This window comes from Eretmochelys imbricata, chromosome 18, assembly GCF_965152235.1.
Source record: "Eretmochelys imbricata isolate rEreImb1 chromosome 18, rEreImb1.hap1, whole genome shotgun sequence".
Taxonomy (NCBI): Eukaryota; Metazoa; Chordata; order Testudines; family Cheloniidae; genus Eretmochelys; species Eretmochelys imbricata.
The window spans coordinates 15,486,701-15,514,205 of record NC_135589.1 but is presented as its reverse complement, the minus strand read 5'-3'; the positions used below and the strand labels follow the sequence as shown (position 1 = coordinate 15,514,205).

Here is a 27,505-nt window from a genome sequence, read left to right as displayed (position 1 = left end):
GAGCCAGTGGGCGGGAGGGCAGAGCAGGACTACAAGTCCCAGGGGGACGCAGGAGGGAGCGGGCTGGACGCCGCTTGAGGGCGGGGGGTACGAAAGGGAACCTGCTGGCGGAGGCTCTGGAGGTTCCTCACTCAGGTGAGGCGGTGACTGTGGAGAGGGGCTTGAACCCCTCCTGGGCCTGCAGGGTTTGAAACCGCCCCCCGCGACGCCTAGACGATACTCTGTTGTTCCCCCATCTGTCCCGCGCTCTGGGGGCTCAGGCCCTGCCGGGTGCCCCAGTGTGGGGGGCGAAAGGGAGGGCTCGGGGTCCCCCGCATCCTGGGGTGTAGAAAGCGGGGCGATGAGGGCTCGGGCCCCCCACATTCTCTGGGGTAGGAGCCAAAGGCTCTGCCTCCCTCTGCAGTTGGGGGAGAGGCCAAAGCCCCCATATTTTGTGGGGGACAAGTCGGAGAGAAGGCCGAGCCCCCCCCCCGCCATCTTCCATACTTGGGGGGGGGGGCAACAAAAGGATGGGGAATGACTAATGTCCCTTTTTTACTTCGGTGGGATGAGGCGTGAGGAGGAGAAATGCCCCAGTGTCTCTTCTTGTAACCCCCCGCCCCCCCCCATATACTCACCTTTTTTAGGGGAGACAGATATTTGGGATTCAAATGGCTCCAGTGCCTTGTCCAGTAACCCCCTCAATACACCCACCTTTCTGAGGGTGGTAGGCTCACGTTTTTGGGTTTCATTTACTGGGCTTCAGAATGAGGAAGGCTTAAAAAGTAAACTAAGTTTGAATGTGACTTAAAATTTGGCATTAAAACAGGCACCGCAAAAATGATACATCTTAGGATCTTCTAAAAAAACCCCAAAACCTTGATTAAAAACAAATGCCTATCTTAACACTAGTAATTAGTGAAATTCCTGCAATGGGAAGGGGAAGTTGCGCAAAGGTTTCAAAGCTGCAGACAGAAAATAGTTTGTTGTAATATATTTAGCAAGCAATGTGAACCACAGAAAAATAGGGGGTGTGGAGAATACATTCCCTGGCAAAGAAGCTACTGTACATTTTAACTTGGGGAGCGGTTGCAGCATTTTGGTACGTCAGGGGAAGCCAAGGAAATAGAAATCTCTCTTTTCTTCCCAATCCTTACAAATAAATTATATAAAATCCAGACCTCTACCAAGACAAGGAAATGCCACATTTTTAGACTGATTTGACAGTACAGAATCTCTCTCCAATGACAGAATTTTTGTAATGTATTCTTAATTTGAAAAAGTGGGTTTTTTTCTGATCATAGTTTGGCAGTCCTGGATTTTAGGTTTTGTTTTCAGGAAGTACTTTTTAAAGTGTGTTTGCCAGTTTAATCTCTTTAATTGCACAAGATCGGGCTTAGTAAGTATCTAAAGGCATTTGTAAAGCACCTGTAACTGGAGTATGTAACTATACTTTGGCAACAAAACCCTGCCAACATTAATTTCTCTCATCAAACATTGAAGGTATCTGTAACAATTGTCATTGTAGAAGCAGTTATTGCAAACTTCTGGCTGACTGAACAATGATGGCAGTTTTGAGTCACCCAGTGGCTGCTTTACGCATGTTCGAATCATGTAACTCCCTTGCAGTAGAAACAAGGCTTAAAGTGAGTGTAACTTTGCACTCTTGTAGATGGCATGAGGGTCTGTTTCAATGCTTGCAGGAGGCCTCAAATGTACTTAGGTCAATTCTGTCGGTCCCAACTAAACTAGCACTGTCCTTATCATGGGTATGTGTTAGGAGAGCAGGAAAAACAGGTAAGAGGATCTGGAAAAACAAGTCGTCTTTTTTTTTTTTTTTTAAGCTTTCCTTTGTAAGGGATTGTGATGAGCATGGCCCAAATAATTGTCTGTCCTTCTACTGTGTAGGGGTCTTGCTACATGTATTTGAGGTATGAATGAGAACCTAGCAGAACACCATGTTAAATTCCTCCTTCCTGAATAAAAAGTTTTTGTGGAAGATCCAGTACTTCAGTATGAAACTCTGAAAAATTTGGTAAGTGAGAATTTTTTGGCCTTTGCCAAGTATGTGGTTTATGAAACTGGGATCTAATTTATTTTGCCTGTATGATATCCTGACAGTTATGAGCAACTAAAGGTCACTTCAGAACTAAAAATGCATTTGGCAGCGGAATGGAGATGATAAAATTTCAAAATCTTATCTGATAACCACAGACTGAATCCACCTGAAATGTATGCACCAAATTTTTACCACCCACTCCCTTCCTTTTTCTTTCTTTTTTTGTTTTGTTTGGCCTGTATCTGGGAAAAAAGCAAACAAACTTGTGGATACAATTCTTTCATAATACTTAGTCCTGCCGTGAGTGCAGGGGACTGGACTAGATGACCTCTTGAGGTCCCTTCCAGTCCTATGATTCTATGATTCTGCTAAAAATGCACCTGAGCTAGTATAACTGATGACTATCCTTAAATTAAGTTTTGTTATTTTTAATAAACGTTAAGTTATAGAAGCACCCCTGCATCCAGGAAAGGGATAATTTTCTGGTTGTCAGGCTACAAGAACCAAATAAATACTGCTGAGTAAAAATGTAAAGAATGTAGCTTATGCCTATTCGAGCACGTGAGATCAGAGCTGACAATAACTTAAGATTTTAGTTTTCATTTTTAGCATTTTATGATAGGAAGTATCTAACGTTTAAGGATATGATTCTGTCATTGAGGTCATGGATTCCATGGCTTTCTGGGCCCTTCGGGACTTCTTCTGGGACAGAGCCAGAGCAGCGGCCGCTGGAACAGCTAGCCGGTGGTCAGCGCTGGGGCTACCAGAGCAGTGGCTGCCCAGTCAACCCCAGGGCCACTGAAACAGCTGACCAGCCCCTGCAACAGTTGGCTGGTGGTCAGCCCTGGGGCTGCCAAACAACTGACCAGAGGTCAGCACTGGGCCCGCCGGAGCAGCAGCCGGGGTTGGGTCAGCCCCCTGGGGGCTGGAGCAGCAGTGGTCAGCCCCTGCCATGGGAGCAGTGGGAGGGCTGGAGCAGCTGCAAAGGCCGGCAGCACTCTGTTTGCCTCCCCTCTTCTCCCCTCCCCCCCCCCCCCGGGTATTTTTAGGAAAAGTCAGGGACCGGTCACAGGCTTCCATGAATTTTTGCTTATTGCCTGCGACCGGTCCCTGACTTTTCCTAAAAATACCTGTGACAGAATCTTAACCTTACTACTGTTTAATTGTAATATCTGTGTTTTCAAAATAAAGGATGTTGGCACTTACGGTATAAATACTTTTAGTCTGGGCTCCAGTTTGGGAGTCCTTTTTTTTTAAAAACCGAAAGTGAAAGCCCTGCCAAATGTAGTACTCACCAGAGAACTGTTTTCTTAATTTTGCAATTTGTTTCATTATGCATTATATTCTGAATAAGCTATCTCCTCCTGTTATAATGTCATTCTAAAGTTAACAGTATTACATTTCTGATTGCATAGGGCAGTGTTTCCCAAACTTGGGACACCACTCGTTCGGGGAAAGCCCCTGGTGGGCCGGGCTGGTTTGTGTTACCTGCCGTGTCCGCAGGTTCGGCCGATCGTGGCTCCCAGTGGCCAAGGTTCGCTGCTCCAGGCCAATGGGGGCTGCAGGAAGCGGCAGCCGGTACTGCACTGGCCCCCACTGGCCTGCAGCGGCGAACCATGGCCAGTGGGAGCTGCGATTTGGCCGAACCTGCGGACGCAGCAGGTTAAACAAACCGGCCCGGCCCGCCAGGGACTTTCCCTGAGCAAGCGGTGTCCCAAGTTTGGGAACCACTGGCATAGGGGATGCAGTAACTTTTCCCTCTAGTTAAAGTGCTGGCCATGGTGTTAGTAATAAGCCTATTAGTATTTGATAGCTAAAGGCCCATGTAAAATTAATTACATGGTCTTGATTTATTTTCTTGTGGATGGATGTCCACGGCACAAACTACCATCAAAGTCAGTGCCCTATTTGGCTGTCTTGCACTTTGATTATCATGGAGAATGAACTACTAGAAGCTGTCTTTGCACAAGGTACCTAAACACTTGCAGCAAAGCTTAAGGAACTTTCATATGTTTCACCTGATTTATTAATAACAAATTTGAGTTTCTAATTCTGTCTGACTCCTTTCATGAGCGTTATTTTTCATTTAAACAAAATATATGATGTTACCAGCATCGCTTCACTGAATGTCCTATGCCTAATCCGATCAAGTATTCTTAATATATATACAAGTTTCCACTCTTCTCCATTTATTTGCTAATAGATATTTCTATGAGCAAATATTGGTTCAAATAAAATATAAAAGATGCCTTTATAGTTTGAGAGGGAGAAAGATCAATTCACTGGAAAGATTCAAAGGCATTTTTATCCAATGTCCTATTTCTGCTGGAACAGCTGCAGGGGAGATGTTCTAGTTCAGTACAATCGTTAGCAGCTGTGAACAAGTAGCTGTCCATAAATGTAATTGTCTCATTGTTGATTAGTACTCGAATGTATTTCAGGGATGGAAATATAAGAGGTGTGTGGAGCCTATACCATAAACTTGTGTCCAACAAGAATAAGTACCAGTCATTCTGAAAGCATCTAGTTACTGATGTTTTCTTGTGCGGAAGATATTACATTTTTCTTTCCTGAAAGATAAATATATTTAGATGACAGGAAAATACTTATTTAAATAGTTTTCTCCTCTCTCTTCGATATTTAACTTTAGTATACTAATGAAGCAGATATTGACAGACATTTGTGTGTAGAGTCCAAAGTGATGAAAAATTGATCAGCATCTGGCTATAATAGCTGAGGACATTTTCTCAATGGAAGTCATATATAATCAAAGAGGCAATATTTACCTTTTTGAGGAGCATGAGGTATAGAAGATAAGACAAATTCTGTCTCTGAGAGTTGGATGTATTAATGAAACTCAAAAAATATTAAAGCTATACACACCGTCAACAAAAGCTTTTTAAAGATATGGAATTGATTGCAGTGTTGAACTGCCTTGAAAAGTATCAAGAGTAGTGTTGTCTCCCTGTGCCTGTTTATAGCAGCTGAAAATCTGGCCTAAAGTGCTTGTGTCCCTTGTATGTAGCTCTATAAGTACTCCATGTGATGAATATATTTTTGAGTCAAATGTTTAAAAATGAGAAACGGGTCTACTACCACCAGAAAATTCTAGTCAACATGCTTCCTTAAAGGCCACAAGGAATCTGGATTTGATTTTGGTAATGATCTGGGCAATAGACCAAACAATTTTTTTTTATGTTATGACATTTTTGGATCTTGTTTGTCAATTGCACTGTGAGTTACGAGCAAAGGTTTTAAAACTTTTTGTTTACTATGAAAACATGGAAAACATAGGCTATTTTAAACTGGAATATTTTCCACAAGGTAGGTCATTTTGAAATGTTCACCCTTGTCTTGTGATTAAAACCAGTGTAATCTATATTATTGCATTTTCTTACTAGAGGGGAATTTTGTCACTCAGACGTGACCACTGGATGCATTTCATCTATAGTATTAGTGTACTTTATTTTGTTTTTTCACCGGTACGATTGAATTTCTAGACTCTTGTCACAGTAAGAGGACATTAAACTAAATCCTATGGAGTCTTATTGAAAGGCTTTATACTTGAAACAAAGCTGCATCTACATACTCAAAGTAGAATTATTCTTAGCATTTATATAACCATTTTACATTTTGATAATCCCAAACAAAGATTAATATTCAGAACACCCTTATGAGGGTAGGTAAGTGTGATCTCTATTTACAAATGTGTAAATTGGGGGTGGGGGGAGGAAAGGAATTGAGTGTCTTGCCCAAAGCTGTACAAGAAATAAGTGGCAGAGGCAATATTATCATTCAGGATTTGTTGGCACCTGTTTCTATGCTCTAATCTCTAGACAAGCTGTCTCCTTAAGTAATCTCAGAAGAATGTTGATAATTGAGGTTTTGATTAAAACTAGCGATTGAGGTTTCAAATATGCTGTTGAATAATATACCTTGTTTTCACAAGTAGTTTAGGGACCTATTTGTGAATTACAAATTTGTTTCCATCCTGCCCTAAAGATGTCCAATTTTATAATCTCCAAATCTGAATCTTTTCCAGTCCTTTCAGATGCACTTTTTCTTCTGAAGTATCTCCCTTCAATAGCCCATTGTATAGTTTGAGGTGACCCAAAGATCTCCCTTCCAAATGCAGTGCATTCAGTATGCTCTTTATAACATAGGAGCAAGATATGTGTGATTATCATTCCCGAGGTTCATTAATTCTCTATTATAAATGTCTCATTTTGGAGAACCATTTTGTTCATGGGGGATATATACACTTTGTCTCCAAATACTGTAATCTGCATCAGTAATAGCAAATCTAATCAAGAGCTCAATCTTTTCCTGGAGTCTTCAATTATCAGTGTCAGATAGTGCCAAGTACATAATGAACTTGAACTGACTGCTTCTCATTTGGCAGTGGTGTCACTTTATTCATGTGTGTAAATTTAAATTTGAACTAATGGAATTGGTGAGGTTGTTGAATTGACGCCACTAGCCATCACCTTCAGCCCCCAACTAAAACCTCTCCAATGCATCATCAAGGATCTACAACCTATCCTGAAGGATGACCCATCACTCTCACAGATCTTGGGAGACAGGCCAGTCCTTGCTTACAGAAAGCCCCCCAACCTGAAGCAAATACTCACCAGCAACCACACACCACACAACAGAACCACTAACCCAGGAACCTATCCTTGCAACAAAGCCCGTTGCCAACTGTGTCCACATATCTATTCAGGGAACACCATCATAGGGCCTAATCACATCAGCCCACAATATCAGAGGCTCGTTCACTTGCACATCTACCAATGTGATATATGCCATCATGTGCCAGCAATGCCCCTCTGCCATGTACGTAGGTCAAACTGGACAGTCTCTTCATAAAAGAATAAATGGACACAAATCAGACGTCAAGAATTAGAACATTCAAAAACCAGTTGGAGAGCACTTCAATCTCTCTGGTCACTCGATTACAGACCTAAAAGTTGCAATACTTCAACAAAAAAACTTCAAAAGCAGACTCCAACGAGAGACTGGTGAATTGGAATTAATTTGCAAACTGGATACAATTAACTTAGGCTTGAATAGAGACTGGGAGTGGATGGGTCATTACACAAAGTAAAACTATTTCCCCATGTTTATCACCCCCCTTCGCCCCCAATCCCCACGGTTCCTCAGACGTTCTTGTCAACTGCTGGAAATGACCCACCTTGATTATCACTACAAAAGGTTCCCCCCGCCCCACTCTCCTGCTGGTAATAACTCACCTTAAGTGATCACTCTGGTTACAGTGTGTATGGTAACACCCATTGTTTCATGTTCTCTATGTATATAAATCTCCCCACTGTATTTTCCACTGAATGCATCCGATGAAGTGAGCTGTAGCTCACGAAAGCTTATGCTCAAATAAATTTGTTAGTCTCTAAGGTGCCACAAGTACTCCTTTTTTTTTTTCACTGGAGACTTGACATTCTTTGATGTCCACAGTACGAGGTATCATGCAGTGTAGTCTTTTCCCCATTTGCTCTGCTTGTGTGCTTAAATCATCCCTGGCTGGAGGGACCTCTTCTAGGAGGAAGAGAGAAGCGTGATCTCCATAGCCCATTCAAGTCCTCAGTCTCTAGGCTTGAAAGAGCTGTGAAGGGGGCTAATTATAGTAGTGGTCACGGTGAGGGGTGGACCCTTTTCCAGCCAAGACCACCAAACCCATTGGTCCAATTTTTGGAGTTAGGGACAAGAAGTATGTCTGACTACTTTATCTTTTGGTTTTAACAGAAAGACTTACGAAAGTTAAGATTTAAGGATGTTTTCTCTTAATACAGAAGTCAAATTTGTCTAACATGGTCTATGTGGGTTCCTTTAGCTTTTTTTTTTTTTATAATTGGTCAACGTTGCATTACCGTGACTCTCAGTAGTTTGGTAATATCATAAATTATTTTAAAATTCACCCACAGGATCCTTTTTATGCCACAGCACTTCAATAACTACTTTCGGTTTATTAAATGATACTGAAGGCTCATCTGGAGCTCTCAGCCTGCAGTCCCCCATTTCTAACTTTTTCTTCTTATTAAACTTCAATCAGGAAGTCTTTCATGTTTCCTCTGAAATACTTTCCCTGCAGGTAAGTAAGGTTTGAAAGTTTTTTTGTTTTTTGTTCCATAGTATTTCAGAGGAAAATGGGTCTGGCTACCACACACTTTATTGCTTGTTTCGATAACATGGTGATAACACAGCAAGTGTTTGAACAGCACAGTCAGATCAAGGAGTTGAGGTTACGTTTTTGGTTAGCTAAACTTTATTAGGACTGGGAGAAGGGGATTGACTTCCATTGGGGTCTTTTTGGGCCTGGCTGGAAAAAGTGGGGAAGAGAAGACACATATATGTAACAATAGTTTGAAAAACTACATTCTGCTTTATATGGAGATAGTTTCAAAATAATCTAATTTTAAATTATTGCAGCCAGAAATCCTGACTAGCTAAACTTCTGTTTGAATTCAGTAATGTTGCATCTTAACTTGCAAACTTTATTAAGACTTCAGGTCTCTGTTCTGGGGAGAATAACTATGGCATTAACTTTCTGAAGAGCTGTTACTCTGTATCCTGATACCAATCCTTTTGCAGTTCAGTGCTGCAGCCGGAGGAGTCGGTTTTTGTTGTGGGCAGGTTTATCAGTGATGGTGCCAGGCAGTAACTGTTCGTATTACAATCCCATTGATTTTTAGATCATGGGTGTGGAATAGTCTCTGCATAGCACTGTTTGGAACAGACTGATAAGGCTCCTTGTTTCCTAGCAACCACACAGTCTGCCATAACCAGAAACCTGCCCCTCTGCAGCTGGAGTGAAAATTCTGAGTGTCTCAAATTTGTACCTTTAAACAAGGTAAGTCTTTCTCCTGTGAGATGCTGAATGTAAAAGCCTTTGTGTTCAGTTAAAATTAACATTTCAGCAGAAGTTTGTTTTGGATGCAGACAGAGAGAGAGAGAGAGATTCTACCTTCTTTGTCCTTAATATAGTGTTCCATTCTCTCTCTTTTTATTTAGACATTTCTCATTCCTGGGCATGGCAATGTCATATGTCCTTCTCCTAACTAGACTCATAGCTGAAGTTACAAGCAAATCCACTGAAAGTTTGGTATGTATTATATGTCATAGCTCTGCATGAAGTTTCATTCTGCTATGAATGAAATGGAGTTAAAATTGCCTGTTTATATGCTAAATTCTCTTAGGAAGGAAGTGGGGGTTTTCCCCCTTAAAATGCTGTTTATAGAAGATTTTCTGATCACAGGAAAAGCAGCACACCCAGAACTTGCCTGTAAACATTAATATCAGTTTTTCCTTTCTCCAAGCAGCGTTTGCTGCCAATGATCAATATGATAGGTAGACGGAGCAAATCATTCCCAACAGGAATGAAGATCTAGCCCTCAGTATTGCAGTATTGATTGGATACTCTGTCTAGACAATTTGGCAACTAGTGAGGGGAACTTGCTCTGAAGACTGCCTGTCAAAGCTTTGCCCCCCCACCCTGACACAAACCCACTGGCTAGAAGACATGCAGCTGATCACACTCTGAAAAACATAGATAATCATGATTTGAAAAGCTTTTAATCTTTCTAGCTGCTTGGCACTACAAAAGTAGCCCAAAATATGGAAACCTAAAATCAGCTTTAAAAAGCTGCCCGAGCTTACAGGAAACTGCTGCTGCCTATTGCACAGTGAATCAGCAGAAATTTATAACCTGTCTCCAGGACAGTTTGACCTACAAGCCTTTGTATGTACCAAGCTGCCTATTTTCTCATTGACTGTGAGCCTTTCTGGTTCTTTCCTGTTCCCTGACTTCCCCTCCCACACTCCACTAACTTGAAGTCTACCGCAGTCATTACAAGTGTGATTATCTCAACCAGGTCAGGGATGAATCATACACTCTTCCTGATATCCTTGAACCTCATCACTTGCTTGATTAATTGATGACTACATGTAATAACAAATACTATGCTGGGTTGGCTTAGACTGACTTTGACCCTTTAGTCATATGCTTGGATACTAGCCTGATCTTGTGCTACTTTTCACCAAGCTCAGTGCATCTGAGAGTTTTGAGACTTGAACAGCTTGGTATTTTTGAGAAAAAAATCAGATTTAATACAACTGCAAAGTTCCTGGCTCCCAGCTCTGTGCTCAGTCCACTAGCCCATATTGTTTCAGAACATTTTTTTTAGCCCTATGAGGAGGAAATTGTGTAGCTTAAATGACACTCTCCTGCATTGCAACATGAATATCCAGAGAAAGAATGGCTTTTCTATAAGGGAGGAGTTATGATACTACTATCTGTCTTGCAAAACCACACATTTTTATTTTTAAAATTTGGCATCTGGTATTTGGCTTGTTTACATGAATATGAAGTGCGCTAAAGAGTGCTTTCACTTTATAGTACTGACATCCTAACATTGAGAGAGTTTATTTTTTTATAACGGAGTTCTCCTGTCACTGCATATAAACATCAAAAAGAGCAGTTTTAGTCAGTGCGCTGTTTCACATGAGATTAGTTTTTGCCATGATTCTGACATGCATTATGTTTTTCACCTACAATATTAACGCAAAGCTCCCTTTTCTAAAGGTGCTCTATGAAATTAGGAAACTCCAATGCAAATGTGAAGTTTAATAAAAAATCAGCCTTATCCTCACTTTGGAGTATGGGGGAGGAATGAGGACCCTCCGATCTGTGCACAGAGGAGACCTAGCTTAGCTGCCTCTGAAGCAGTCCCCCTAGATCCCACAGAGTGCTCTCTCTGCTAGTCTAAGATCTGTACAAGCGAAAGCAATGAGGACTAAGTGAGATAAGGTAGACATGCATCGTCCCGCACATTTACTATGGAGCCCCCTTTCTGGTGGGGATTCTCTTTCGCAGAGGGTTTCTGGGGCAGCTGTGTCCCAGGGGAGTCCCTGGGGCCACCAGGAGTCAGAGCTGCTCTGAAGCACAGACCCTCACCATGGATGATCCTGGCCTCCTGCCCCCCTGGAATCTGCAGCTTTTTGAGTGGTCCTATGGCCTGTTCTGTAAGGGGCAAAGACAATGATTAGGGAAAATCTGCTACGGCAACCATGCTGAAATTGCCTTCTCCAGAGTTTTACCTCAGGAGAGTGAGATTCAGTCCAAGGAGATGAACTGTACATTGTTCTAGAAAAGTTGGCAAGTGCTTTTACAAAGTGGTTCTATGAGGTCCCATCCAAAATCAACACGGACATGTACCTTCTTTTACATTTGTTCGCAAAGCCCTAATTTGGGCAGTTGCTGACTGGTCAAAATGATCTCATTGATGTAATCCAACCTGTTCTGTATCCTCTACTGCTGATTATTAAAAATTGACAATGAAGTGTTCATTGATACTGTAATTTGTTCCTTTTTCATTAGTATGTATTGGGTAAGATTGAGCTGTGTTTTTAATAAAGCCAAGAGCTGTGGGAAATGTGCTGTAATGTTTTCTTTTTAGGTTTCACAGCCAGAATGCTGTATGGATGTATTGGATGCTAACAGCACCTGTCCAGTCACTAACCAGTGCAGTCCAGGTAGTGTCTTTGTCCAAGAGAAATTTCCCAGAGCATTTTTTGGTAGCCAGTGGCAAATCACAGAAGCTAATTAATTAGGGACAGAAAGAAAACTTACTGTACACATGCATCTTGAGGAATGTTCTCTGTATGAACACGTGTAACTCTCATGGAAACTGTATGCTCACATGGGGAGGATAGTAGCCTGGCATTGCTGAACTTGTATTTCAGTTTTCACATAGCATAAAGTGGTATGATGCTAGGTGTACTATAAATTAATATTTACAAACACATGTGATGCAAAAATACAGTAATATACAGCTAAGGGGGAAGGAAGAAAGACTTAAGCCTTGGCTAATATGATGCAAATGTACTATCTCTTATTGCCAGGAAATGATATGGGTTCCCTTTTGTGCCACTTAAAGCAGACTTTCAGAGAAATATTAGTTGATTTCCTACCTCATTTTATCATTCTCCAACAATGCCAGGAGAAAAGATGATCTAACGTTTGTAAAAACCCACCTTTGTTTAAGGTGAAGTGGAAAGCTTTAAAAAAATAACCAAACTCTTCTAGATTCAAGATCAGTAAGAGAACATATAGGCTTCAATATTACTGATTCTCTGAAGAACTAAAGAATTGAAAATCACATTTTTTCTTTCTTATGACTAAAACCGTGGGTTCTGTCTTTTCTTCACATTAGATATTAAAAGGTATCTTAAGGTTCGTTATTTTTCTAAGCTAAATGTTTTGCTGCTCAGTTACTTAAACATTACATGATTATTACATTCATTTCTGTTCTTAAATGATCTGAGATGTGGCACAAACTGTTGTCCATAAGTCTTATAGATTCATATCTTTTTGCATCATGCTATAAAATGTTAAACTATCTGAATATTTGGTGTCAGATAAAGTACTTCGTTGCTTTCTTCTTATTTACTATAGAAAGGCTTTGCCCTTACAGTGGGTATGTTTTGTGTTTAAAATAACTGTCAGGTGTAATTTATTACTAAGGGCATCAAATGCGCAGCTTCCCTCGGAGGAAAACCTACCAGCAGAGCTGTTTTCCAATCAGTGCTCTACTAATAGTGTGCTTTATGGAATAATTGATCCCAGTTTGGCCAAAGGCTGTGGAGGACTGGATTTTAGCCTACATAGTGAGTTTTCGCTTTAGTATCTAGACTGTAGCATGATCTAGCAGGAATATCCTTCTAATAATCAGGCTCCTAAGTCATAAGACACACAGAATGAAGCCACTACTGCTTTATTCTATTAAATAAAATTGGTGTTGAAGACGTGCCTTAACTTTTTTTCCTATCTTATCAAAGATAGAAACTTGTGCATTTAAACATAAAATGAGAGACAGAAGACATCACTCAAGACACAAGTTTTAATCAGTTTTCAACCCTGTGGTAGGATGGCTGATATAAAAGACCCCACTTACCTGTCATGGAATAGTTTAAACAGGATTGAGTCCTTCTAAATTGATGCAAACTGTACAATACCAAAGAAGTTTGGGCAATAGAAAAATACTGTATTATGGGCCACCTTCATATTGTTCGTTACTAGCCATCAAGTGACTGACAGGGTTGAGTCCAATATATCCTGATTCAGGAGCTCCTTTACTGGTTCTTAGCATCTTTATGCCTCTCTCTCTACCTTAACTTGTGATATCATACACAGACATAGTCTTAAATCTTGCTTTAGCAGCATGGGGACCCGGAGGGTGCAGGAAAAATATAAGCAGGGAGGTTCCTTCTTTTCTGGTAGTTTTTAAGGGATGGCATGGGGGGATTGGTACAATTTTCCTATTTTTCATAATTTAAAAAACTAAATGGTGAATGGAGCTACATGAAAATAACCTCCTAGCATGTGCTTGCTTATAACTGATTTCTCCTTAATGTCCTTTATATGTGGGATAACACCTTGTTTCCTTGTTGCAGCAGGCACATTAGAAATTAAAGCTCTTTTTTTTTTGGTGTAGTATGATAGTAAGCAAGAGACATTCCATGCAGGAAGCCTGTGTTCTCAGATGCTTGATTCTGGAGACTAGAAGGATGTTCCTGACATTTCTCATGCCATTTCCAGCTCAGTGTACATTTTGTTCTTGTGCAGGTTGTTACAGAGAGTGGAATGAGGATGGGAGTAGCAGTTGCATTAAATGCAAGAATGAAACCACTCCTGTTGTGTCAACTTACAATCTGACCGATTGTAGAAATAGTAAGTCATCTGCCATCCTCTGGTCCTGAATTTTTTATTTATTTATTTATTTATTTTATTTTTGCACTGGGGTCTCTTTGTACACATTCAGCTCAACCAAGACTGTCCCGTAAGAGATTCTGATGATTTCCATTCCTAATTTTTCTTTTCTGAAATCTCCATCATTCTCAGAGGCCCTGCTGTACCTGAATAGCTTTGGGTGACAAACCCTTCGAAACCCATCAGAACTTTCCTGAAATCAACCAGCAGAGACTGCCGTAGAGCAGTGTGAGGCACAGCATCCCGTAATCTGTAATCTTTTGTCTCCTAAATCTCCTTTAGACACCGTTTGTTTACACAGTAGAATATCTGATCTTTACAACCAAATGCAATGTCCAAACTATATCTTTCTGTGGCTTTTAAGAACTCTCAGTATCTGTAACATGCACAATTTAAACAAATACCAAAATGTTTAAAAAAAACAAAAACAAATTTGCATTAGACAAATAATTAACATTGAATTTCTTGAATGATTTAATCACTATTTTCAGAAACAGGCATTTGCCGTAGGCACATACTAAGGACTCCTTCAGACCTCAAATAGCCCTTTTATTCAGGAAGCTGGACTGCACTATCCCATATGTAAGAGGCCCCATTTCTCATTTTTGTTCTCCATGAGCAGTCCATTCCATTTAATTAATAAATTGTTTAGCAAAATTAGCAGAAGAGCTTGAGATGCTTCCTGTAAGGGCAATGCAGTAATAAACACTTTTGCCAGAAGAGGGTGATCACACTCCTCTTCTTTATCTCTCCTGGGAAGTGGTAGAGGGGCTGTTATCGCATGAAAGAAACCAGGCATCAAATATGGTATGATGGCTTATGTCACTCAAAACCTTTACTAAATCTGCTCTGAATTTAATGCTTCATAAAAATGCATTTTTCCCCATGTAGCTGGTACCAGAGGAATGAATTTGCAAATGAATATAAGTACCGTAACCCCCTTTCTACAGAATATAGGTAAGTAAATGGAATTGTCTTGTATTGGGGGGTAGCCACTCTAAAGCTTTTCCTGTTGTCACCTGTACCTGCTTGACAGCATAGCGTTGGATACAATCTCAGTAAGATGTTTTCTCCCATATTTTTAAGCATAGCAGCCATTTTAGAGTGTTTAATTATTCCAGACTGTAGGAGGTTTTATTCTTTTTTTTAAAAAAGCCAGATTTTGAGATAACCACTTCTTTTGCAGGATGGTGTTTGGTCATGAAGCAGTTTGCTCAGAGAGAAACAGTTATGCCAGTTACTTGCCAGCTGATTTTTAAACCTGGTGCTGCAACAAGTGTTGTGGGATCTTTTTGGTATGCCAGTTGTCAATTCTAATTAGATCTGATGCCTGATGAGTTTGACTGGCTCTTCTAGGGCTTGAAACTTTTTGTTTCTGGAGCTGGTTGTAAACTGCACCAGTCACTTCAACTTGACTCCTTACATGTGTTGTTTCACTTGTACTGCAAGCAAATATGAATTGAAAATAATTAGATTGCTGAAGTATGGACCACTACTGGAGGTAGGATCCCAGACAAGGTGACTCGGTGAACAGTATCTAGTATAACTACTTAATGTGAAAAGAACAGGAGTACTTGTGGCACCTTAGAGACTAACAAATTTATTTGAGCATAAGCTTTCATGGGCTACAGCCCACTTCATCAGATGCATAGAATGGAACATCTAGTAAGAAGATATATATATATACACACATACACACACACACACAGATACAGAGAACATGAAAAGGTGGAGTAAGAAGCTAATTAATTAAGATGAGCTATTATCAGCAGGGAAAAAAAACTTTCATAGTGATAATCAAGATGGCCCATTTAGACAGTTGACAAGAAGGTGTGAGGATACTTAACATGGGGAAATAGATTCCATATGTGTAATGACCCAGCCAGTCCCAGTCTTTATTCAAACCCAAGTTAATGGCATCTAGTTTGCATATTAATTCAAGCTCAGCAGTTTCTCGGTGGAGTCTGTTTTTGAAGCTTTTCTGTTGCAAAATTGCCACCTTTAAGTCTGTTACTGAGTGGCCAGAGAAGTTGAAGTGTTCTCCTACCAGTTTTTGAATGTTATGATTCCTGATGTCAGATTTGTGTCCATTTATTCTTTTGCGTAGAGACTGTCCGGTTTGGCCAATGTACATGGCAGAGGGGCATTGCTGGCACATGATGGCATATAATGTGAATGCTCTTGAAGTGAGAGGGTAAATGGTATAGTCATAAACAAGATTCATGTACAGTTGGATGCTATAAAAGCACCTCTGAGACAGCTCTGCCAGTGCACGTAAATCTTGACCTGCAGCACCACTTGCTATTGTATCCCAGTACTTCTCTGGCAGAGCCCGCCAGAGAGGCCCAGTTGTGTTATCTTATGACCTGACAGAAGGGGAGTGGGGGCTCTTGGATGTGAGTAAGCTGAAACAGCTATTGATAGGAGCCTCATGATTCCTGGTTTCTCAATCAAGTTCTAGTTTATGATGAGTATAAAACAAGTGCTGCTTACTTCCTTTTGTACTACATGTGATGTAACAGAGGTAAATCGCCTTCACAACCGGCCCCATGAAACTTGTACCCACATGGTAAAGAAGAAGAACTATCCTGCCCAGGGAAACTGAGGACTAATATATCGCTTTAAAAAAAAAAAGGAATTGCAAGATCTAGGGAATAGCTTTGGGAACTTAAGACAACCTATGTAGTGTTATACTAAAAATTTCACTATGCCAAGTGTTCAAAATCTCATTAAACATCTTTTGTCCCTGATACTGAATGAAACAAATTAAAAACAGAATGAAGCCAGAATTTAAACTGAGGTAAAGTCTTTGTATTCCATTTACTGTAAATACCAGAGATGTGGTGTATCTGCTCGTTCTCTGTCCTGAACAGAAGAATTTCAGCATTCCTCTGCTTCATAAAATAAATCTATGCCACCTCATGTGATCATGACCTTAAACAAAATATGTTAAGCAAATTGAGCAAATATTTTGGAGAAATTTTTTTGCTAGTGTCTAACTTCCCTTTGAGGCATTACAAATAGGCCATTTTGAAGGCAGAATACCAGATTTAATGACCAATGGCCTGACTCCATCCTGTATTGGGCAATTTAACTTTACTTTAAGCGTTCTTATTATTTTGGTTACTAATCCACTTTTGTTCAATGCCTGGCAACACCAGGTTTGAAAAGGATAAAGAAGGAAACACTTGGCACAAAAATCTGTGGCTATCTTGAGGAAAACATAGAATTAAAATAGTGTAGGTAGAGACTAAAACACAGCAAAATTAGTGTTGGAGGATTTTTCCTGACAATTTTGATGAGGTTTTCTGTCTGATATTTTGATACACAAAAGGAATGTTCTTCTCTCATCTAAATGTAAGGAAGTTTATTCTGTATTCTCTATAGCACTGATGGGAGAATAAATCCCTTTGCCCCTTGTATCATAAGGGTTTCTAGTAAATAATAGGCTATTTCTTCTGGTTTCACAGGGGGCCCAGAAGTGGCCGCCTCTCTCATTTTAGGGACATTCTTCATCAGTTTATTCCTGATACTGTCTGTGGCTTCATTCTTCTACCTCAAACGTGCCAATAAACTTCCAAATATGTTCTACAGAAGAAACAAAGGTAAAGTGTTTCTTAGTCATTCTCTGTTTCATCATTTATTTACAGTTTAGCTGGGAATTTGAGAGAAGGCCAAAACCTTTTCCATATGTTTTAGAGTTCCATGTTCCACATTATTTTAATATACATATTGTAATCTGTTCTGTGCACTTCTGTACTGGGACCAGTGCAGTCCTACATATGTGTAAATGAACTGGAAAAAGCGGTAAACAGTGAAGTGGGAACATTTGCAGATGATACAAAATTACTCAAGATAGTTAAGTCCAAAGCAGATTGCGAACAGTTACAAAGGGATCTCACAAAACTGGGTGACTGGGCTACAAAAATGGCAGATGAAATTCAATGGTGGTAAATGCAAAGTAATGCACATTGGAAAACCTAATCCCAACTATACATACAAAATAATGGGGTCTAAATTAGCTCTTAAGAAAGAGAGCTTGGAGTCATTGTGGTTAGTTCTCTGGAAATATCCGCTCAATGTGCAATGGTCATCAAAAAAGCTAACAATGATAGGAACCATTAGGAAAGGGATAGATAAGACCATAAATATCATAATATCACTCTATAAATCCATGTTATGCCCATACACTGAACACTGCATGCAGTTCTGGTTGACCCTTCTCAAAAAAGATCTATTAGAAATGGAAGAAGTACAGAGAAGGGCAACAAAAATGATGAAAGGTATGGGTTCTAGATAGATTTATGTGTAGTGCGGGGGAGGAGCCGGTGGTCATGGTACATGTAGGTACTAATGACATAGGGAAGGATAGGAGAGAGGTCCTGGAGGCCAAATTTTGGCTGCTAGGTAAGAGATTGAAGTCCAGGACCTCTATTGTAGCACTCTCTGAAATGCTTCCAGTCCCACTTGCAGGGCGAGTTAGACAGGCAGAACTGAAGGATCTCAATGCGTGGATGAGACAATGGTGTAGGGAGGAGGGGGTTAAGATTTATTAGGAACTGGGGAAACTTTTGGGAAAGTGGGAGCCTGTACAGGAAGGATGGGCTCCACATAAACCAGAATGGAACCAGATTGCTGGCACTTAAAATTAAAAAGACCATAGAGCAGTTTTAAAAGTATTAAATATTAATACATACTCTGGTTTAATTAATAAGTAAAAAGTGATTTTATTAAATACAGAAAGTAGGATTTAAGTGGCTCCAAGTAGTAACAGACAGAACAAGGTGAATTACCAAGCAAAATAAAATAAAACACACAAGTCTACGTCTAGTACAGTAATAAAAACTGAATACAGATAAAATCTCACCATTAGAGATGTTTCAATAAATTTCTTTCACAGACTGCAAAAAGAAAAGGAGTACTTGTGGCACCTTAGAGACTAACCAATAAATTTGTTAGTCGCTAAGGTGCCACAAGTACTCCTTTTCTTTTTGCAGATACAGACTAACACGGCTGCTACTCTGAAACCTCTCACAGACTGGACACCTTCCTAGTCTGGGCACAATCCTTTCCCCTGGTACAGCCCTTGTTCCAGCTCAGGTGGTAGCTAGGGGATTCCTCATGATGGCCGTCTCCTTTGTTATATGGCTTTGGTACAAGGCAGGAATCCTTTGTCTCTCTGGGTGCCCCCCGCCCCACCCTCTAAATGGAAAAGCACCAGAATTAAGATGGATTTCAGTACCAGGTGATATGGTCACATTTCCTGTGAGACCCCAGGCCTTCATTGCTCCCAGCCTGACTCACAGGAAGGCCTGCCTGCGAACAGAGCAGTCAATTGTTCTGGTTGATGGGAGCCATCAAGATTCCAAACCACCATTAATGGCCCACACTTTGCATAACTACAATAGGCCCTCAAAGTTATTTTTCATATTTCTAGTTTCAGATACAAGAGTGATGCATTTATACAAACAGGATGACCACACTCAGTAGATTATAAGCTTTGTCATGATACCTTAAAAGAGACCTTTTGCATGAAGCATATTTTAGTTACATTATATTCACACTCATCAGCGTACTTTTATAAAATCATACAGAGTGCATCACACCCAGTATGGTCATTCTTATGTTCATATGCCCTGAGTAAACACTTCCTCTGCATACTCTGTATGGTTTTTGTGGCAATACAGAATTTATCTATTTTCAGTTTCGTTTTTGCATGAATGCTTCTTGTGCAGCGTCAGTGACTAACACCAGTTAAATTATGTTGTGGTGTCAAAGGGTCCAACAATCCAGCCCTTCACACTAGATGGTACTAAATGGTCTATATCTGGGGTACAAACTCATGATCTATATCTGGGGTACACACTCATGCTATGTGGACAGGAAGCATTTTTGTAGTATTTGACAATAATATTTTTCATCCAAGGTGCTCCAAACACTTTGAAAAGTTTTATTAAACCCCACAACACTGTTGTCCTATATGAGTTTTACAGATAGGGAAACTGATCCACAGAAGGACAAGGGATTTACCCAAGAAGAGGTGGCAGCAGCAGAATTAGGAAGAGAAATAAAGATTCCTGAAAAAGAACGAGGAGGACTTGTGGCACCTTAGAGACTAACAAATGTATTTGAGCATAAGCTTTCGTGAGCTACAGCTCACTTCATCAGATGCATTCATTCCCCACCCCCCGCCCGCCCCGCTCTCCTGCTGGTAATAGCTCACCTTACCTTATCACTCTGGTTGCAGTGTGTATAGTAACACCCATTGTTTCATGTGTATATAAATCTCCCCTCTGTATTGTCCACTGAATGCATCCGATGAAGTGAGCTGTAGCTCATGAAAGCTTATGCTCAAATAAATTGGTTAGTCTCTAAGGTGCCACAAGTACTCCTTTTCTTTTTGCGAATACAGACTAACACGGCTGCCGCTCTGAAACCTGTCAAAAGATTCCTGGTTATTCCTCTGCTCTAACCACTACATTTGCCTCTGTGTTTCACATGGGGTTATTTGGGATCTCCAGAAACAGAGGAATGACCTGTTTTATGACCAGAATTCTTTCATTTTATTGTGAACTCTCCCCCACCCACCTTAGTTTCTGCTTTTGTAGAACGATATTGGAAAGAAATGTAAATCTGAAATGCAGCTGTGTAACTATAATCTAATGAGTTGAATTCATCCCTGTGGTAACTCATGAAAGCCAGTAGAATTATACCAGGTATAAATTTTGTCCAATATGTAATTTTTATGGAGTCAGCTAGATTTTTCACACTCTCTCTTCAGTTGCAGAATCTTTGTAAAACAATTCTGCATACATTATTGCACCCTAACCTTTCCTGGTCAGAGACCAAGTGTGTAGATATGGTGTATCTAACTTCTGCACAGTAAATTTTGAAATAATATAGAAATGTATCTATATTTCTCTACTTGTCCCGACCCCTTCTCTGCCAACCCCACATGTAATAGCTGCCATTTAGGAGATTCTACCAGTTTAACAATGAGCTACTCTTAGTCAGATCCATCACTGATCAGCTGGATACCCCCTCACCTCCATTTAGCTTCTAACAGAGCCAATTCAAAACAAGACAGTCTCAACACAAATCAGTAAATAAGAGCAATACACAAGCAAGGAGGAACATGAGATCAAAGTGACACACGTAAACTTAATTGCATAGCACAGTTCCATTGAATTTGGTGCCAATAATAGACACTTAGACGCTAAGCTATTTTGTGCTAAAGAAACTGTTAGTATCATGAAAACTGACAAATTGAAACCTGTTCTTACAAGTTTCTTTCAATAGGTTTAGGTACCACAGGTCTCCCTTTGGGTGTTTATAAGTGGGTCAAGAGCTATCATACTGTGACATCTAATCTGGCAGGTCACCAAACTTGTGCTGTTTAACAACATTTAGACTAGAATTTCCACTTTTTGTGCTGCTAGTTCTCTTTTGTCCTAACATGTCACAATGTTGAAACTGAGGTTTTTATCTGAGGGAGAAGAGTTAAGAGCCCACTGGAGGGAATCTCTTAGGACTTCTGCCAGGCTGAATTTCATTTTGCCTGGCTATTTGCTTTGTTGTCAGTAAAGGTTAGTATCTCCCAGTTTCTTCTGCTGCTTCTGACTCCTATATCCTTCTCTCTCCACATCATTTGCTGCCTTCACACACTGACAGCTAGCTTCTACTGCTTTCCTTCCATGGCAGCTCCTTCAAGGCAAAGTGATGCTCCGGTGGCCTCCTCAGGGAGCAAAATAAGAACTGATTTAACCCTGTAGAAATAACTGTTTCCTGGAGAGCTTGAGAATCCTATGTCCTTAATGCACAAAAGCATCTTCTGGGCAACGTGCTCTGATTTCAAAATACTCTTGTACTGATGTCTCCTTCTAAGCAATGGAGGGAGAATTCTCCCTCGAGTGTTGGTTGGGATATTGGGCCTATCAGATTGTTCATTGTGAAGAATTTCTTCTATACATAAGCAATTGAAGCAAACAGTTCCAACCTTCTAGAACAATAATGGCCTCTCTCCTTCCCCCTTAGCATCAGTTCTGCAGCCCAGTGAAACAGTAAGTAAAATCATTCCTTCTAAGGGATATAAACAAATAGTGTTAATTATTTATAGGGATACTGTCCGGTCAAATTTTTGGCCCAAATCTACCATTTTGTAGAAATGAAACTGTTACAAAACCTAAACTAAAAAGAACTGTCCCTGAAGTACTTTTAAAATTTCAATCAGAACCATTTAAAACCAGATATTCCCCTGCAGTTTTTATCGCCCAAACTTTGCAGCATTGTACTGGTATATGAGAAATTGGAAGCAGAATTAACTAATAAAATAAAGCGAGTCTCACAAGTTTGTTGTCCTGAGAAAAATGCAAAAGTAAACACAGCGTTAATAATGAGAAAATATATTTTTTACATTTTATTCTTTTAGCACAAGTGCGGACATTTTGCTTATTAAAAATAATTGTAACCTTAGTGTCCACTTCTAATTTCTGTAATATTAGAAAATGCAAAGATCTTTTATATTTTACTTGGCCCTTATTCTGTTCTGCAGGCATCAATGATACCTCCACCTACTTCTTCAGGTAAGGATCTGTTCCATATTTGAGGGATCTTTAAACTTTATTGTGAATATTTTCGCCTCCAACAACTTGCTCTGGTAGCTTTTTTTTTTTTCTTTCCCCTTGTTAGCTTGTAGTTAAGAAATACAAAACTACCTAGGAATATCCCCAAAAATCTGAATCTCATTGTGGGAATGCCAGGAATACCCAGTAAGTAAACATATATAAACTCCAGAATTCAAACCACAAAGTCTGTTCAGGGGACAGAAGTATGACAGTGTCTGTAATATTAACTTTTTTGTTAATCTAGTGTCATTTGAGTAATTAACATGGACAACTTCATTATCTAGTAGAAGTGCTGCTTCCTTAATGGTATCTCTGGCAGCTAGGAGATAGACAGCTTAGAAATAGATGGATGAGGGTTCAGGTTTTCAGAGGTGTTCAAAAACTGAATTATTCAGGATGGGACATGTTTTCAGGGCTGGAACATCTTGAGGATTCCTGGGTGGCTCATTTTCAGGCTCACTGGATTGAAGCATGTCACACCTCTTCTAACAAATTACACTTACATGGTGTTTGGAACATGCAAATTGAGGGGGGCAGGGTTTGGAAAGGCTGTATTAAGCATGAAAAATTCAGGCAGTAACCCGTTCTCTGGATTGGTGCTCATCTAACCAGTCCTCTTTCGTTTGTTCTTTTTAAACGCACATTCTTTCAAGCAGTGCTGAGTGTATGATTAAATAATCCATTCTAGGGATGTCTTTATTTATTCTTAACAAACCTCTACTGAGAATTGCAGGAAAAAAGCAGACACAGAGGCCACCAAAAAAAGCAGCAATACACTAACAAATATTATTCTCAAAGCTGTAGCTATCTGTGATGCTGATGTGCAAACAAGAAAGCTTAATGAAACAAACAGAACAGCCCTTGTCTGAAACAGAATATTGGCTACTTCTCCATTCAAAACATGGGAGAAGGTGAAATCAATCACTCTTTGTCAAATAAAAAAGTAAGCACTCTTTCAAGTTTCAAGTATTTCTGAAAACAATGCAAAGTCAAAAACGAATTCAGTGATACGTAACATTACAAATACTACAAAACTGTATTTGCTTATTTCACATGTAGGTATCAAAGAAACTTGTACTGCCTAATAGGGTAAATCTAATTATTTAATCAGGACACTACTGAAAACTAGTGTACACTGTACAGTAGAACCTCAGAGTTACGAACACCTCAGGAACGGAGGTTGTTCGTAACTCTGAACAAAACGTTATGGTGGTTCTTTCAAAAGTTTACAACTGAACGTTGACTTAATACAGCTTCGAAACTTTACTATGCAGAAAAAAAATGCTGCTTTTAACCATCTTCATTTAAATGAAACAAGCACAGAAACAGTTTCCTTAAAGGGAAGTTTAAAAAAAAATTGACGTTATATTTTTTAGTAATTTAACAGTACTGTACTGTATTTGCTCTGTTTTGTTTGTTTGTTTGTTTTTTCTCTGCTGCTGCCTGATTGTGCACTTCTGGTTCCAAATGAGGTGTGTGGTTGACCGGTCTGTTTGGAACTCTGCAATTCTACTCTATATGTCTGATCTGTGTACTCTGAAGATAATGGTGAAACTCATATCGACTTCAAAGGAAGACCAATCAAGCCTTCCAGGAACTGGATAAAATGTTGTTGGGGGAGGGGGATTTTAAACAAGCCAAACTGTTTACTTTCATTGTGTGGGTGTATGTGGATTATTTTAAAATCTAAGATGCAAGAATTAAGATTTAAATCTTGGTTACCACAATCTTAATTTTAGGCCTTCCTGCAGGCAGCATGCTGACTCTAAGGCTATGGCTACACTACGAGGCTTTTAGCGACACGGCTGTGCCACTACAACCATGCCACTAAAAGGCACGCAGTGTAGCTGCTGCCGACAAAAAACTCTCCAGCTCTCTCCTGCCGACAAAAAACTTCCACCCCTCACGAGCGGCAGCAGCGTTGTTGGCAGGAGAGCGTTCCTGCCGACAAAGCACTGTTCACACTGACGCTTTTCGTCAGTAAAACTTTTGTCGTTTGGGGGTGTACGTGTGCTTTTTAACACCCCTGAACAATAAAAGTTTTGCTGACAAAGTGCCAGTGTAGACAAAGCCCTTGTCTGAATTTGTTCTGGGCTTCAGGGAGATATAATCTAATAGAACCAGGAACTCCTGAATTCTAATCTTGGCTCTGATCCTGAGAGCCTGAGTGGGTGCAAGTGTCTTAGCCTCTCTGCCTTGGTTCCTATAGCCATAAAACATGAATAATATGTGGCTTATCTTTGTAAGGCTGAAGATGGAAATAATAATGGAAACACTGGTATCCAATGAGCACCCAGTTCAATAAGTAACTTAAGTGCTTTCTTCAGAAGAGGTGTATTAGTGGTCTTTCTTAATCTTTAGTCATCGGTCGAATTTTATTCTCTATATTCCAGAATAACAATAGCTACTTTTGGATCATTGGCTGATGTGTTTAGGTATGAATTAATTATGAGGACATGACTAGATAGCAGTTGCTAACTGTGTGTCTGTGCCCACCCTTTCAGTTCGAAAGCCACGCTACGTCAGACGAGAGCGGTCGTTAGTGATGTCTGCATCCACTGCTATGATCCCTTCTGCAGAAACCAGGGTCAGCAATGTTTAGCCTTCAAAACTTTCCTGAGGACTTAATAAATATGCACAGTGTTGGAGAAACTTTCCGTAGCCACTGGAATGCCAGGAAAATGTCAGGAGCAGCTGACCTAAAAGCAAACCGAGCCACTGTGTCAAATGGGTTTGTGCCAAACGTGGACAGAGGAATTGAACTAATGCAAACGTGATGACTATAGGAAATATCCAGTTCTGTGAACTGCTTTGATGGGCTTGAAAAGCACTTTTCTAGCTCTGTGGCTTCATTTGTCTCCTAACAGAAGCTATGTTAAGATCTGCAAAGAGTCTGCCTTTTTTGGAACACTTTCAGCTTTGGCAAGATCCATTTTCCTGCATTGTGATCAGCTGTCTGGTTGTAGAGCAGAAGCCCTCAGTGCAGCAGGCCAACACAGAGTTTTGGAGGTGGGCTTGTTTAAAGGACACGTTTGTAAATGTTAACTCTAAGTGCCATGGCTTTAATGCTGCAGGAAAATACAAATGTATTTTACATGAAGTATCTCAATGCAAAAATTGATGCCTTCAGAAGCATCTTCTTCAGCTTCTCAGTCATAGAGGACCATGGTTTATAACTGTAAGTTTAGACCCACCTGTATCCAGATATTGTCATCCTAAGTGCTGCTGAAGACTGTGGTCAGTATGGGTCTGAACCAAAGCCCATGAAGTTGATGGGAGTTTCTCCAGTGAATTTCATGGGCTTTTAGATCAGGCCCTACATGAGGATCCATTTGCTGTGGCTTTGTAGTTGATAAGCTGCTATTTCTGCCCCACTGAGACACCCAGCCTTCCCTCATTCCAGCAGTTCCTGAGGGTGGCTGTTGCAGTGTAAAGGAAGGCACACTCTGTAAGCTAGGTTGAGCCACCCTGAGCACTTACACACACTGATTTCAACTGGAGTTGTCATGGGAATTCTCAAGTAAGGGTTTCCCTAACACAACACAACACAAGTCAGGGTTTCCCCAATCTAATCCTCCATTTGTGTGCATGAGGCCTACAGATCAGCACCTTAGCCTTTGACTTCCCCCACACATCACCTGCCTTTGTTTAAACCTCACTACCACAATGGGTTCTTTAGAGGAAATGACTCATGGTGGACTTTTGTCACTAGCCAATGGTAGCCATCATGATTTCAAGAACACAACAATTGATCCTTATCTCTAAAAATGCTAAAGTAGCTGTCTCTGGCCAATGTGACACCAATGTGGAGAGTGTAAACCTCATGATTCAGATACCCACTCTGCCTATGGCCAGAGGCTTGTTCAAAGCTTATAGAGTTAAGGTTTGGGGTGGGGGCAGGGAGGAGCTACTAGTCTTTTTTTATTGGATATCTATTTTATGCACATTTTAATGTAGTGTAAACTGTTTGAATTTCTTACCTGAGAATGGAACCCCTCATTTTGCAGCTTTCCTCTAGTGAGGTCAAAGACAATGGGGCTAAAGAGGAAACTGAAGGAGCAGGGCCTGCTAACCGTACACATTGAACTACTATACGTAAAACTTTGACTCCCCTGCTATGGTTAAATCCAACCTAGTTTTAATTGCTATTTTTTCTGTCTGCTAAAACTTAACAGCCACAGTCAGTCAGGCCATTTGAGAGGGGAAGCTTCTGTATGTACGTACTGTATGTGTATAGTTTGTCTATCCGCAAACCAGGAGGTGGGTGTTTTGCCAGGGTTACTGTTTATGTCTGTTCTCTACATGTCAATAGGATTTACCTCTGATACAAATGACATTTTGAGGTATTAGGAAGGCATAGGGGCTATGAACTGATTAAGTGTCAGAAACAACTTAACCTTATAGGAAAAAGAAGTAACTATGCAATGATACAATGCAAAGATATTACATCTTTAATGGGAGGAAGTTTCTGCTTATGAATCTGTCGATAAAACTGCATCCTTGCATGGCATAGTTGCTCATCAATTCTTTCCATACATAAATCATTGATGAGTCATTCTTTCCATTGCTCTGAGGGGACTGTCACTGGCCCATGTCACTGCTACATGTACGTATCTGTCTGATGAACCCTGTCTGAGCCTTAAGTGCATCACTGTAACAGTTTAGTGCCAAGTATTAGATGCTTTGTCCTTCTCCCCTCACGCCCAAGACAGAGTTCAGGTTTCGCAGTGCTAACGTAACTTTCTGTCAAACTTTTCGAACACAGCAAATGTTATTCCTATGGGCTTTATAGTTTGCTCAGATCACTTTAATGTTGTCTGACCCAACTGGATCCCTGGACAGAACCTCGTTAGTTTTTGTTGTTGTTGTTGTTTTGCACTGTCATGTTAAATGCATAGTGTGGAGTTGCTGTTTTCTCCCCCATACAGCTGGCTTTATTGAACACTTGATGACTGAGTCTTGAGCTGTAAATGGTTAATTCAAGGACAAAGGACTGATATTTAATGTACTGGGGTATTTTTAAATTGTGCCAAAATAAACACCTTTCAGCTTTTTTAACTA

At 40.2% G+C, this 27,505-nt stretch overlaps 1 protein-coding gene across 4 annotated transcripts; it reads left to right on the top strand.

Annotated features, from left to right (window-relative positions):
* The first annotated feature begins 48 nt into the window (after positions 1-48).
* On the top strand, positions 49-27,505 carry C18H1orf159 (chromosome 18 C1orf159 homolog). Of its 4 annotated transcripts, none has more exons than XM_077837416.1 (10): positions 49-135; positions 1,888-2,014; positions 9,065-9,155; positions 11,509-11,584; positions 13,677-13,781; positions 14,712-14,777; positions 17,291-17,425; positions 21,855-21,880; positions 22,372-22,402; positions 24,949-27,505. In XM_077837416.1, exons 3-10 carry the CDS (start codon positions 9,084-9,086, stop codon positions 25,044-25,046), a joined length of 609 nt encoding a protein of 202 aa, XP_077693542.1. In that variant the 5' UTR covers positions 49-135; positions 1,888-2,014; positions 9,065-9,083; the 3' UTR covers positions 25,047-27,505. The 4 variants fall into 4 exon arrangements, with proteins under 4 accessions (XP_077693542.1, XP_077693545.1, XP_077693543.1 ...); XM_077837417.1 differs by lacking the exon at positions 49-135 and adding an exon at positions 1,669-1,776; XM_077837419.1 differs by lacking the exon at positions 17,291-17,425.

Bases quoted from the DNA above. Each gene is read 5' to 3' on its own strand.
- C18H1orf159 (XM_077837416.1), top strand. From the start codon at position 9,084: ATGGCAATGTCATATGTCCTTCTCCTAACTAGACTCATAGCTGAAGTT. The intron at 9,156-11,508 runs GTATGTATTATA...TTTTCTTTTTAG, and splicing joins GCAAATCCACTGAAAGTTTG to GTTTCACAGCCAGAATGCTG. The intron at 11,585-13,676 runs GTAGTGTCTTTG...GTTCTTGTGCAG, and splicing joins CACTAACCAGTGCAGTCCAG to GTTGTTACAGAGAGTGGAAT.